Raw genomic sequence first — 15,139 nt, 5'->3', positions numbered from 1 at the left:
GTTTTTCGAGAAACCAACCCTGGAGAAATCGAAATCTAGCAGTGCTATAAATCTCAACCTTCTTCGCACCAGGAGGAACAAGATTATGGAACAGGTGAAAAAGAGGAACTGTCAAGAAGCAAAAAGTGAATTTGAATTCGTGGGTTTCGGAAACGCGTTGAACGAATCGTTGTTGTTTACGAAGAGACTGTGCAGTTCGCAAACGTACGTGGGAGAAACGCCGAAGAGACTGACGCCATCTTGGATTCACGAAACAATAGGTAACTGCTGTACTATTCATTTTTTTTTGTCATTTAATTCCTCGTTACATAAACGAAGCTAGTCTTATTTATTACTATGCTGAAATTGGCAAATGAAAATTCCAGAATTGCATTCAGCTGCAGTTTTCTCAAATTACATACCTCTTTCAATTTGAAAACCACTTCATAGCTGTCAGCGGCAATGATACTATATCTTTTCAACTTCAAATTGGGAATTAACAAATTCAAATTAGGAACTAACAAATTCGAATTAGGAACTAACAAATTCGAATTGGGAATAATCAAATTCAAATTGGGAATGATCAATTTCAAATTGGGAGACTTTTGTTGCTCTTTTTTATTTTATTTTTTCTATGAAATTCAAACAAATTTGTATGTCAAAAGGGAGTAGCAAGTGAATTTATATCTATACCAAAGTTATATTCGAAAAAATGCTTTGTATCATAATGAAAGATCCAGAATTTTCAAAATTACATTTTGAATGTTGCAATTATCTGTGTTTCAATTGATTCCGCACTTTTCTTTTTATTATAGGGCAGGTTTTCGAATCAAACTTTTAGTGTACTGCGGTCACACGTTATTAATTCACTTTTTACATAAGAAAATGTAAAAAAAGTTCATACAATGATGTCACATAGAAACGAGCATAGAAATTAATATTGTCCCAATTTGAATTTGATTTTTTCCAATTTGAATGTGTTGATTCCTTATTTGAATGTGTTAAGTCCAAATTTAAATGTGTTCAGTCCCAATTTGAATTTGATTATTTCCCATTGAAATGTGTTTATTCCCAATTTGAATATGTTTAATCACTATTTGAATGTGTTTAGTCGCAATTTGAATGTGTTTATTCCCAATTTTGAATTTGATTATTCCCAATTTGAATTTGTTAAATTTCAATTTGAAGTTGAAGAGATATAGTGTATTTATGTACAGTTTGTCCCAAATTCGATGTTCACTGAAACCATAAGACCGAGCATAAGACAGAGAAAAAATCTTCAAGGATTCCCGATATCTTGTTTCCATATAATAAGATACGATAAGATATCGAAGCAGATCATAAATATCTTGATTCGGTCTCGAGTTACAGGGGGTTTCTGAAAAAATTAGGTTTCCAGTGTTTCCACTATTTTTCTATATCTTGGTTTCTGTAAGAGATATTCGAAAAATTCTGAAACGTGTTTTTCAGTAATTTTTATGGTTTATATGATACTCATAACAAATCACTACTGAAGAAAACTTCTTTGAATATCTCGAACCGAAACCATGATACAGCAAAATATTTGAAAGATCAATTTTTCAGACTCGAGAATAAAGCTTCATGATTTTATTCCTGATTATATTATTTCGATAAAAGAGATCGGCGTACCTTGAAGATTTTTTTCTCTAACGACGATTTGACTGACTAACCAACTCGTTGATTGTGGTTTTAAATCTATGGAACTGTCAAAAATGAAGTTGAATCGAACACAGAAATGATATGATCTAGCAAATCATCACGACAAAAGTTTTATGAAACCAAGCATACGTCTAATAGTTCTCGAGATGCTCACAGTGTGAATCGAATTTGGGACACCCTGTACAGTGTGACCCAGGTCTAAATCGTAATTGATTTTAAATAGCAGTTAATTCTAATTTCCACCATTTTATTATGCAAATAACAATTATTTCGCTTTACAGTAGCTTCTTTAGATTTTTCATTATGACTTTTCGGATAACTAGTAGCTAACGAGTTATACAAAATGTAAGAAACCTCAAGAACTGTGCGAATTTCCAAATTCGAAAGCCTGTATCTCGAAAATAGGATTGAGTTGGACCCATAGACTTTCTTATTCAGGAAGTCATACTCTACAAAATACGAAAAATGCAGAAAAATTGGCCGGCGACAATTTTTCTATTAGGCTACTGCCCGGCCCTTTATTGTTCTTGAATTACAAAATCTTAGAACATTACACTCACCTCTAACAAAGTTTTGCCGCTCCAATAAATGAATAAATGTTTTCCCCAATCAAAATGGTCTTCGGACCATATACTGATTATAATTCAAAAGTTTGAAGTGTTTTTATTATATGGATTCATAACAATTTCACGAATCATATATTGTTATGCTGACCATAAAAATGAAGAGTCTAATTTCAGCTGATCGGACTTTCCTTATTTGATATTTTTCGTTCAGATCGCATCGCAAAAAGTTCATTTGGGATGATAATCATTTGAAGTTCTATAATATTATCAATTCCAAAATCATATTAATAGCAATTCAATAAGAAATTTGCGACTTTACCTACCTCAAATTTTACAAAATTTTGTGTTGATAGACTCATAAGAAGAATTGTAGAAAAACTCTAGTAGGATAGCGCTAAATATGATCTAATAATTTTGTAACAACCGATCCGACCCAGTTGCAAATTAATATGAAATGAAAATTCAAAGCCTAATGCAAAATTTCATGTTGACCACGTCAGCAGAATTATAAAAATTGAAAATTAAAGCATGATACCAAAAAAAAATTAAGAGAAAAGCAATGGCGTAAAGTCATGAGATTTTCACTTCGAATAATGTTCGTCTCTATTCAATACATGTCGGAATGCCAATTGCAAACTCAGTATGTTTCTATGGTTCACGTGGTTTTCTCCTGAAAATCACTTCCACCTTACTATCTTTATCCTGTTATTGTATATGAGATATCAATTTTTCCTGTCGATAAGTGTTGTGTTGGAAAATGAAATAAATTGGAATTATTGAAACTGGAAACCGTTTGATTTCTAAAAATTGAAGTGAAGCTTGAAAAAACGAAGAAAGCACGGACGTGAAGTGAGAAACTGTTGAGCGCTCGTCATTCATGCGTTAATTGCATTCTTGTTTAAACGTTAGTCATGTGGTCCCAAAGGGAGAAATAGGCGCATGAATGACGAGCGCCCAAAAGTTGATTATTTTAGGGCTATCAATGCAATTTATCGAGCAATTTATTGAACAATGCTTGAAGTTTGGTTATTTCATATACCAGGTGTTTTTTTTGAGTTGAATCAGTTAAAAGTTTCGAAAAGGAGACATTTTACGGCGAAACGTAAAGATAAAAGGTCTGTGGTTTTTTGAGGGGGAAGTCCACTTATGCCAGAACCTCTTTCATTTAATAATCCCTTGTGGGGGGTACAGGGTCAACTTTGGAATTTCGTTCTCGAGATTTTTGACTGATTCAACTATAAAATATCACCCGGTATGGTGTCCTTTGTCCAAAACCGCATCTTCGTCTAATGTGGTATTATTATCTTCATTTATGCTATTTAACAATTATATCCAATAAAATTGTTTGGACACTTATTAATATTGATAAATTAACCAGCAACTGGTGAAGCCAACCTTGGCTGTTTTGCCAAGTAGGAGCGTAAATATTTTCAGCCCTTATTAGCAGATTTATCTCCATCATCGAGTAAATTGATCAATTTGGATTCAACCATTTCAACCTGTTCTTTATCTCTTAGATGAAACATTTTGTTTAACACCGGAGATCCAGAAAATAAGTGGCTGGTGCAAATTACATGTTCGAAGTGAGGTCTCCGAATCTTGAATTCAATTGGTTGACTCGAGGGTGCATTTTTTAGAGTTCCAAATCTTTCATTCGTGTCTGGTTAATGATTTTCTATTTGTAGTGTTAACTTCAGTGTATGTATTAATGGAATAACTGATGAAATGCAGGTATTGCTATTTATAGCTCAGATTCCGGGTATAATCTCTTCAAAAGGATATAGCATGGGACAAGGACTCCTTTGCTTTCCTGCATTGCCAGTCAATTTAAACCGCTATGACTTCGTTAGTTATTCAGTATCTCAACATTCTCAATCTCCGATTCAAGCTAGGATTCAAGAGTGTCGGAATCGGAATCGAAAGTGTAATACGCTCTATTAGTGATGACGTCACACACCGCCATTTTAGTTTTCCTGTCAGTGTTCGGAATCCAAACAAACAAATTGTCATTCAAATTAGTACGTTGTCGTTAAAGAAATTGGCTTATTTTGTTAAATAAGGTTATTTAAGGAACGATTTTACTATTAATTGATAGACAGAAGGAACGAGATTAATGCCAGTAAGTTCGAACTTGAAGTTCAACTAATAAACACGGCTTTATATAAAATCTGGGGAATGATACAGGATTCAAACTTACTGGTATTAACCTCGTTCCTTCTGTCTTATCAATTCATACCGAAATCGTTCCTCAAATACTCTTATTTATGAAAATGAGCCAATTCCTTCAACGACACCGTACTAATTTGAATGACAATTTATTTGTTTGTATTCCGAATACTGACAAGAGAACCAAAAATGGCGGTGTGTGACGTCACACTAATAGAGCGTATTTCAACCGGAAGTTCCGACTTATCGGAATCGAAGCTCCGTAACATCCATAATTCACATACAATTTTTAAATCTCAAAGGAAAGTATGAACAATTCACAGAATTCACATAAAGTGACGAGAGACAAATTTTATAAAAAAAAAACTTGGATCCCTTGCAAATAATTCATCTATCGAGATTGATATAAATGAATAGAAATTCAATTACAAGTATGGAAATGCGACTGAAGGAGTTTATATTTGGCCCATAATTTCTACACGTTCGTTAAGATGAAGTGGTATGGCAACTTCCATTGTTCGGAAAGTCCGTTGATAAAACATAAGAGTAAATGACGTAACACTGGCTTCGCATTATTGTTAGGCGACAATTTCATATCGAGGACGCTATGGACTATCGAAAGTAGGACTCTGCTTTCTTTTATGATTTATGACTTATACAAAGTTTCTGTTGCATTTAAGTATATGTACACTCGAATTGGCCGATTCAAAAATGTTGCAATGGGGGTAGAAAATTTGAAAAAACTGTGTGTTATATAAACGTTCCCAGAAAAATATTATTGTACCATAATTTTTAGACGAGCGCACCTTTTAATAATTGTCATAGGATTTGAATTAGATTAGAATATTATGTTGCAATTTTGTACAGGGTTTCTTGGCTAGGAACCATTGCTATATCAATCTAAAATATTTTCGGCGCTGCAGTGCTGTCGCTTATATCAGAAAGTACTAACAACTTCAATATTTCCAATAGAACACCCTGTATATTATCACTTTTTTCGGTTTGCCGTAGCCTCTTGATTATTTATGCATTAACCTCCTTGTCCCTTTCTCTAGGGGATTTCGAGTAATCGATTGATTTACTTCTTTTTTTTGTGAAAAACACTCGGAAAAATATAACTTCGTCGCTTATCATACAGGTTTGTTCAAAATCACAGGCTTCAACGAGACATGGTAAAATGATAAAAACTAGGTTTTTTTAACGGAATGATCTGCATATCATAAGATCAATCAATGTTATTTATTTTACCAAATTTAGTACAATAATTTTCAAGAAATACTGTCAATTAAACCAATGGTTTAATTGTATTGAAAAAAAAAATGTTCTTTTAGGCCATATAACATGTTCCTATACCTGGATTGTAAGCTTTAAAAGCAAGTTTTCATTCCAATATCAATATTGAGAAGATACACAGTTATTTAAGATATCCATGAAATGTCACTGAACTTGTGAATTACGATAATTTGAGTATCGACACCGAATGTGAAATATTGTTCGATTCCATTACGAATATTTCATAGAAAAACTATTCAAATGGAAGGTTTTACAACTTTTTTGTAATAACGACCGCCTCTCTTGATATATTGCCCTGTGTATCTCGAAAACTGGTCTTAGCAAAACCAATACTGTTTCACATTATAATAGCGTACTCGTACTAAGAGTAATAACGAAAAATTGGAAAAATTCCACCGACGACTTTTTCAATTACAGGGTGAATTATGAACTAAACGAATTCCATTTCGAATGTTTGACGTAATTTTAATTAAAAACCATTCTAACACTATTATCTTATGGCTAAGAAGTATTTGTCACGTGGAAGTGTTTCATTCAAAATATTTCCTTACGAGAAATGTTACTTTAAAGAAACTGCATTTTCCAACTTCGAAACTCTGTATCTAGAAAACTAGTCATAGGATTGAGTTGGACCTATAGACTTTCTTGTTCAGGAGGTCATACTTAAAATTGCGTAGAATTCACGGGTGACAATTATTCTATTAAGATGCTCCCGGTCTTTTCTTGAAGAAATTACATGCATAGGTAGAGAATTGAAAAAATGCGTAAAAGCTTTACGGTCAGTTTGCAAAATGATCAACTCCGTTTTTGAACAATAGCTATATAATTGTGGTAGCTAACTGACTCACTTATTCACAGGAACAATTTTCTTCCTCTAGTGGTTCTCAATAAATTTCAATGAATTCTCAGAATTTTGCGGTAGTTCATTCCAGGACCGCTGATGACATCATCAGTATAGAAATACTGGAATACCATGTTTACTCTTGCGCAATTCACATCACTCATTCGAAATATGAAATTTCTACACAACCACTCGCGGCTCAGCCCAAATTCCGATATTAAATTTTATCATATAGACGTTGAAACTGAGATTTTGAGGTATCGGAGATTTCATACCCATATAAAATTTCATTATAACTGAACGAGAGTGAATTCTTCAATGCATATTCATTTTTATTCGCTTGATCGATTCTTCCAATTTTTAGAGTCCCAATTATTTCAATGATGAATTTCAAAATTTTTTCATTTATCATGGAATTAGCAATTTTTCTGAAACAACACTCCTTTGATCCAATTGTCATTTATCGCCTTCTTATTTGATAATATTTTCATTCAATCAAAGTTTCTTTCCAAAATTGAAAGAATCGATCAAGCAATTTCCGCACAAAATCAAAATGAATCTGCACTGTAGAACCTAGTAAGAAAATAGTGTACACCCTTATGGCTGTTACAAGGATTTTCTGATACACAGATAGAGAGACGGACATGAAACCAAATAAGTTATTCATAATTGTCTAAAATGCATTTTGCGACCGAAATGTTTGAATTAGAAGATCCAAATGTTTTTTCATCTTGGGAAGCGATCACATAGCAGCCCCTCTACGGAAATACCTTCGATATACTTTGAAGAAACATGAATTAATGCAAATGACTGCAATCACAAGTCTTTGAAATGAAGGCTTTAGTTCAGTACGGAACTATAATCATAAACTCCAACTATGACAAGAAAATACCTAGATCACTTAAGTAAAACTAGTTCAAAGTAACAAACAACGCTCTCAAAATATTTGAAACAACATCCGATAAAAAACATTATTCAACTCTCAAGCTTCTGAGAAGTCCCACAAAGGCCTAACAGAGTCGGGACAGATAATGTTAAACCTGTGAATTATGTAGACATTGAACAAGTGTATGTCCATAACTTCCTAGTAATATTTGCTTGTGAATATAAAAACAATTTTAAATGACTATCGCACACTTGCCATTCGCAGATGTCCTGGGTAAAAAATGGTATTCATGCGTTTTAATTCCATTTACGATGGCTTCATTCCAATCTTCATCGATCAGAATTACGTTATAATAATCTGCATGTCATTGGAAGTGCAGAATTATTTATTCGTCAAAATAGGTTTTTGTTTTCTGATTTTTATTTCTACTAAGCAAGTGACTTATTTGTTCTTTGCTCATAAATATCATAATTATCTTTATTGGTGTTAATATACAATAGTATTTACACTCGTCAAACGCATCAGCGAATATATCATAAAAAAGGAATGCCATCTAAAATAAAATTATAAATTACACAAAATCCTCGTAAGTCTCCAAAGCAATCAACCGAACTTAAATTAAAAAACTCATTAAATTTATAAGGATCCAGTAACAATGCTTTAATTTTATCTTTAAAACGGCCAGGTGGCAGCGATCTCCAACATACAGGCAGAGTATTAAAAAACTTGTAGGCCAGAAAGTTGGGTCCATTCTGCGACATCATAAGTCTGTAATAATGCGCAGGTATATTATGTTTCGCTCTAGTGTCGTGACCGTGAACATTCATAGTTTTTCTCATCTAATTTTTGTGCCATGAATCTGAAAATCATTTCATCAGAATAGTAAAAAAAAATATTTTCTTTCTTTCCAGGAGAATCAAAACCAAGTCAGCCAGTTTCAAGGAGCGGCTCGGACAGAAGGCCCGATTGTGTGAGAGAGGAAAGCGGTGCAGGAAAGAACCATGATGGTCCAGCAGGGGGAGCCTCACCCGACTCTACTCAGGACAAAAATGACGAGATTCCTATTGAAAGGTGAGTTATTAATAAATGCAGATTCGACTGTAAGGTGAAATGATGAATTTTCAAACCATTAGTCAAGCTGGTTATTTGAGAAAGTGATCTGAATTCATTGAGGGTTGACGAAATTACGTATGGAAAAGAACAGAAGAACTCTACAATAAATATATTGGGTCTCTCATTGGTTCGTAATCGAACTGTTTTAGTCTTTCTTCTTTGAAGTTTATTGTTATTTAATTCCTTCTTATAACTTTTAATCTTTAAGCTGAGAATGATGATGATGATGATCTTTTAATCATCCCCATTCGCCCCTCTTTGGTTCGAAGCCTGTGTTTTTCACTACATAGTCAGTATTGCTTATTCACAATTGAATAAGTAGTTGAAACTACATAGGCGTACGAATTTGCTTTCGCCGTTTTTTTTCTGAAACTCGAGGATTTATTTTACAAAAAAGCCTCGAACTGGTTATACATTTATTGTATGTATTGTAAACTATTGTACATCGCTAGTCACTACTTTCTCCCATCTTTCGAGCAGCGTACGAATCTCGCGTTGAAAAAACTGGTCATCTTCTGAAACGATTCATTAATCGATCCAACTTTTTACTACTTCATAAATTCGAAAGTGCTTGTCACCCGGACCGTGTGCCATTGATCGAAACAAGTGATAGTCCGACGGAGCAACGTCTGGAGAATACGGCTACTGCGGTAGGACTTCCCATTCCAATGTTTTCAAGTATGTCTTGACCAATTTCGCAACATGGGGTCGAGCATTCTCATGCTATAAAATCACGTTATCTTGTTTCTCGTTGTATTGAGGACATTTGTCTTTCGATGCTCGGCTCAAACGCATTAATTGCCTTCGATTACGATTGCCTATGGTTGTTTCAGTCGATTTCAACAACTTATAATACACTACTCTGAGCTAGTCCAACCAATTACTGAGCATGACCTTGTAATAGTGAATATTCGGTTTGGCCGTCGACATGGAAGCATGGCCGGCATATCCCCATGATTTTATGCGTTTGAGATTATCGCAATGAACCTATTCTTCGTCTCCAGTCACAATGCGATGCAGAAATCCCTTCCGTCTTTGCCCTGCAAGCAGCTGTTCACAAGCAAACAAGCGCCGTTCAACGTCTCTCGGCATCAACTCGTACGGCACCCAATTTCCTTGTTTCTGAATCATTCCCATTACTTTCAGGCGTTCTGAAATGGCTTGTTGCTTCACTATCAATGATTCTGCCAATTCTTGTTGCGTTTGATACCAGTCTTGATCAAGTAATGCCTCCAATTCTGCATCTTCGAAAACCTTCTCTCTTCCACCGCCATGTTGATCTTCGACGCCAAAATCACCGTTCTTGAAGCGTTGAAACCACTCTCGGCACGTTCTTCCACTAATAGCGGATTCACCATAAGTATTTGAGAGCATTCGATTCGCCTCAGCCGCAGATTTCTTCATATTAATGCAGACAATTAAAACCTATCGCAAATGACGAGAATTGGCCCGTTCGCTGATATGTTTAATCGAGAATAACTTTATGATGGTAACACAAATCGAATAATATTTGGTTATAGTTAAGTTTACGAATACCTTAGCTTATTGTAGACATCTACGATCTTTTTATTTCGACTGCCACTTACCGCTACATTTTTCTATTGCAAAACGGCAGCAGCAAAGTTGTACAACTAATATCTGAATTAACAATCATACGAACTGAAATTTACCCATCGAACCTTAACAGGTTCTCTTATCGAACAAGCGCATAAACTTCTTTGAAGTTGCAGCAATACTTTAATGAATCGGAAAACAGTGACCTCCTAATCTGAGATAATAAGGAATGAAAGATGAAGGAATTCGGCATCTACTTATCGCTGAAAAATTATCTGCTTTGACAAATATGCCAACTCTTTCGCTCACTGCATTGTCAAAGCTTATAATCACTGAGATACTAGGCTTTCTTTGCCTGTTATTGAGCTCAGATAGGATTTCGCTAATTGCAATTCAAGGCCATACAATTGCCAGAACAATAGTACATATTAATTATGACTTCAACGAAATGTATCATATTAAAAGAACTTTTATCGATTTAAGTGCTTTGGTTTCACTTTTGAATACAACAATAGTTCAGTTTTTCCGATTCTGCTGAAACTCAGAATTTTGAGCTTAGAATCATCATTTATTGGAAAGGTAAACGATGATTCGAGTTTTGTTAGGTCAGTATGTTTTCTTACTTTTTGAGATGATTTTACCAGTTTACCGAATCATTATTAATCTAATCTGCTCAAAAATGTTGAGGCAAACTGAAGTTACAGGCATTTCAATCAGTCAGATTTGTCCCTTTCACCTACCCTTAGTTGATGTCGTAAAATCGAAAGTGACAATTCAAAGAGATAGAGAATTTTCCAAGGATTACAGTGATGATATTTTTTCTTCAACTTCATATGAAACATTTTCGAGTAAAATTCATTTTTCTACTCGACGGTAGCTATTACGGCCCCTAGCGGTAGATGTATGAACTTCAAAACAATTTCCAGTGTGTTTTCTTGTACACTTTATCGGTAAAAATGTTTACCACAAGTCTCTATGATGAGTGGATCCTAAGATAAAGCCGCTTACCTCGCTTATTTGCCCACCCTGTACAGAACACAAAGATGCGGGTAAAATGATAAAGAGAAATTAAAAAAAATATATTTATTGAAATTTTATTTAACAATGGCAAAGAAACGCTTCGAGAACTAACTAATAGCAAACATGAACTTGTTTTAAGTCTCACAATTTCTCTGAATTTGGTTCCATGTTAGATATGGCCACTCTGAGTTCATTTTCTACTTGAAGTTCATTTCTGTTTTTGGATATCAAGGTAAATCTAATTTCACAAAGATAAGACGTTGAAAAAGCAAGCACTTTGGCTTTTATAACAGAGTAGTCGTTCGGAAGCTCAGTCCAGAAGTTGTTAAAGATTTATCAACAAAGTTCGACTTTTGTAAGGTATTTGACGAAACATTTATCATTTGTTCTTCTTCTTGTAGTTATAACCCAACAGGTCTATTGTGAGGATAGGGGTAGCAAAATTTTTCGAATTTCAACAGGTGTGTGCGAAGAGCAAAAGTTCGAGAACCGCTGTGCTAACTTTGTTATATTTGCATTGTTCCGATGCTACCAGCTTGGGACCCACGTGTTCTCACTGCACTTCTATCATTATATGCTATGTACCGCAGTACCGCAATCATGCTTCTTACACCTAAACCAGTTTACCGTTTCGTGTGCCTCTACGGTGAACTCGTGAAAGATTTGTTAGACTGAGATTTTCCAGGTAGGCGATGTTTTCAATGAGGAAGAGACAAAGGAAATTCTCGGAAGTTCGCGCAGGGCCGTGCTCAGAATTCGTGTTGTTTGAAAGGATCATGTGAAGATTCGAAAGCAGTTTTTGTCATTTTCAAATTACATTTATCCAAGCATAAACACTATATTGTTGGATTTTATGAAGCGTGTGTTATAGTTTATCGAAAGTTATTTCAAAAATTTTATTTAGTAAGTAAATTGAAATTATCAATGACCATTCCACATCTCTTCATTTCACATGGGAAAACCTGATTAAATATACATATTTCATACAAAGATGGAGGGTTCTTCAACTATCCGTTTAAATTATTCAGGGAGATTTTTTATTTGGGTCATTCACAAATCCCCCATAGAGTTGGATTAACAGGTTATCAATATCCAGGACAGGACTCAATTTTTTTAATAACTTCAGAAATCATAAAGCTTTTTTATGTAATAGAATAAATTCTGATATGGGCCTTCAAACTATATTGAACACCTTTCCACATGTTGTCATAAAATTTAATGACACACCAGTTACGTACCAAACTTGTTGCAAATTAATATGAAAACAAATGAAAATGCAAGTAATATTTTTCATCTCAAATGAAAATATTTCTTCTGGTTAAAACTTTGTTGAATCTGAATTTTTAGTTCAAATTAATATATAACAGTTTCAAATAATAATAATAATAATAAATAATAAGTCATCTTTATTCACAGAAATATTAGTAGGAAAGTGAATCATTTTAACCTATCAATATTTTACATGGAGCGTCAAGAGAAGACAAGTAAAATATGTTAAAATCTCGAAAGTTATGGATCAACTTGATTAAAATATGAATATACAAAAATATAGTTCAATAAATTAATATTTAAGGGTTCCAAATAATAATAATAATAAATAATAAGTCATCTTTATTCACAGAAATATTTGTAGGAAAGTGAATCATTTTAACCTATCAATATTTTACATGGAGCGTCAAGAGATGACAAGTAAAATAGGTTAAAATCTCGAAAGTTATAGATCAACTAGATTAAAATATGAATATACAAAAATATAGTTCAATAAATTAATATTTAAGTATATCACAAACATATTTTTGAAGATAAAGTATTCGAAGTGGCTTGACTAAAATTAATTCCTAGTATTGTATGATTTTTCATACACCATTTGTTTCATTTCATTTTTTAGCTTTTTTTATTCACAATTTTGAGAAAAATCCATTCTTTTCAATATCCATTTTTATTGAAAGGTAATTGGTCCGCCATACGGTACTTTGAAATGATTTCAAGCTTTTATATTTCTAATAAGTTTATTGTGCATTTCAGACTATTCTGAACAACTTTCGTTTCGTGCCCTAACAAAAAAAAAAAAAAAAATTGAATATCAATACTTTGGATCTCTGAATTTGCTCATATCCCATTACAAATACAAAAATTCTTAATAGGAGACATTAACATGCTCAGCAGTTGATATTGATCTCCCTACAAATATCTGAAAATGATTGAAATTTAACCGCTCAATTTTTTGGAGATCACTGAAGAACTTCATATTTTCAAGCTCGCCCTGTACACTTCTGTGTGTGCAGGATACATTTTTTTCTCTAGTGGAATCAGCTGTATAAGCAATCGATGCATACACGATTTCGTTTAAATATTCCAAAAAGTTTCTTCACAATGGCCCTTTTTTCAATTTTTGAAAAGTTATTTTCACCACCCTTGCGAATTTGTATCCAAATTGAAAATGAGAAACAAAATTATTTGGCAATCCCTTCCACAAATCATTTCTATTTCAATATAAGAGGATTAGAATACTTGTAAGTAAAGAATTTTACTTTCCTGATGAGATATAAATTGTTTATTTTAAAATTGAAAATAAGTAATCAGAAGGATAAGTCTCCTAATTATAAAATCGGTAAAATTATTAACCCCATTGATTGGATTCTTCTTCAAGCAAAACTATAATCAACTTCCCAGAAAGTACTGATACGTTCCTGCAACGGAAACAACCACATCTATTTTGGTATGGCCCTTCACACATAACTATTCTAGTAGTGTTTTGAAACCAGGGATGTCATAGCTTCTGAAAAGTCTGATGAACCGATATTTTCGTTATTTCATTTTTATGGTTTCTGCAATCTGAGAATTTATATTGTGTATCAACGCTCTTGGTACTTTTTCTTATTAGAAAAAATAATTTTGCGAATTTTTAGAATTAATTCTCGATAGAAACAATATTTGAATGAAAATGGAAAACTTAACTATTTTTCTTGCTTGGAGTTTTGTGGAAAATTTCAAATGATAAAATCTCCGTCAAGTTTTTTAATTATCTATATCAAAAAAATTATCTAATATATTATTATTGACGTATTTATATTCTTTCAAATACTCCTGTTAGAAAAATGTTCTAATTTTTACCATTCTTGGAACACTACATATAAATAAAGCAGATTCCTTTCATTAATCCAAATATGAAGTTAGGTTATACACATTAAAACACATCATTGCTTCTTTCGTATTTCACGAAATCTTCAGTTTCTTTGAAAAATCGGTGGAGGTTTGGCAACTCTGCTCGGAACACACTTCAGGGTACACGGGGTGTTACCACTCAAACCTAAACTATTACGGATGCAAAGGAACACGAAAACGTTATCGAAGAATTTGCAAGCGTTTTTATCTAATGATATTTGAGTTTTATCTGTAATTTCGACGAGGCGGACGGTATCGGAAGAATAGAAATCAGATAGTGACGGAGATAAAGCGAAATATCCCTCAGAATTTAATGAATGATGTTTTGAGTGCCTGCATGTCAGTGTTCTTACTGTGACTTTAATGGAATTTGTGAGGTGCCTTCACAATGTTCAGGAAACAAAGGTAATCGATCTACCTCGTTAAGTTTCTTCTATTCTGATTAATTCACAATTTATGCATGGGTAATTTGCATCAGCTGTGAATTTCGCCACATATTTAACGATACAGGTTCCCTGAAAATTGTTCCATTGTAGTGGCCTATGAACTGTTGTTAATTACTTTTCACTAGTAGTAACTCTTTTATAAATGATAAAATTTCGAAATTGACAATAATTAATTGTGCATTACCAATAGTTCTCATTCAATATTCTTGAACTCCCTGTTTACAAACCCGCGATAAGTTAAACAAAAATGTTTCAGCACCCACTATAAACCTACTACGACCATTTATACAACTCTGTATTTCAATACTGAAACAATCATGTGAATAAACTGCCTATGCCATCAAAATAAATTATTCTCATTTCTACATCATTACATATTTCGATATCAGATATGGCAGATTTGAATAGTTTTTTAGATTTATTAGGTACC

The 15,139-nt window shown here is 33.4% G+C and overlaps 1 protein-coding gene across 6 annotated transcripts in view; it reads left to right on the top strand.

The window, feature by feature from the left end:
- LOC123673811 (rho guanine nucleotide exchange factor 11) overlaps positions 1–15,139 on the top strand; it is a 99,888-nt gene that overhangs the window by 62,435 nt on the left and 22,314 nt on the right. For all 6 annotated transcript variants that reach the window (XM_045608503.1, XM_045608505.1, XM_045608506.1 and 3 more), the window contains one exon: positions 8,323–8,482. In XM_045608503.1, the coding sequence (XP_045464459.1) occupies positions 8,323–8,482 (160 nt within the window). The remainder of the gene's footprint in view (positions 1–8,322; positions 8,483–15,139) is intronic.

This window comes from Harmonia axyridis, chromosome 2, assembly GCF_914767665.1.
Source record: "Harmonia axyridis chromosome 2, icHarAxyr1.1, whole genome shotgun sequence".
Classification (NCBI taxonomy): domain Eukaryota; kingdom Metazoa; phylum Arthropoda; class Insecta; order Coleoptera; family Coccinellidae; genus Harmonia; species Harmonia axyridis.
Note: the sequence above shows the minus strand (reverse complement) of the source record. Positions and strands in the feature narration are given on the sequence as shown.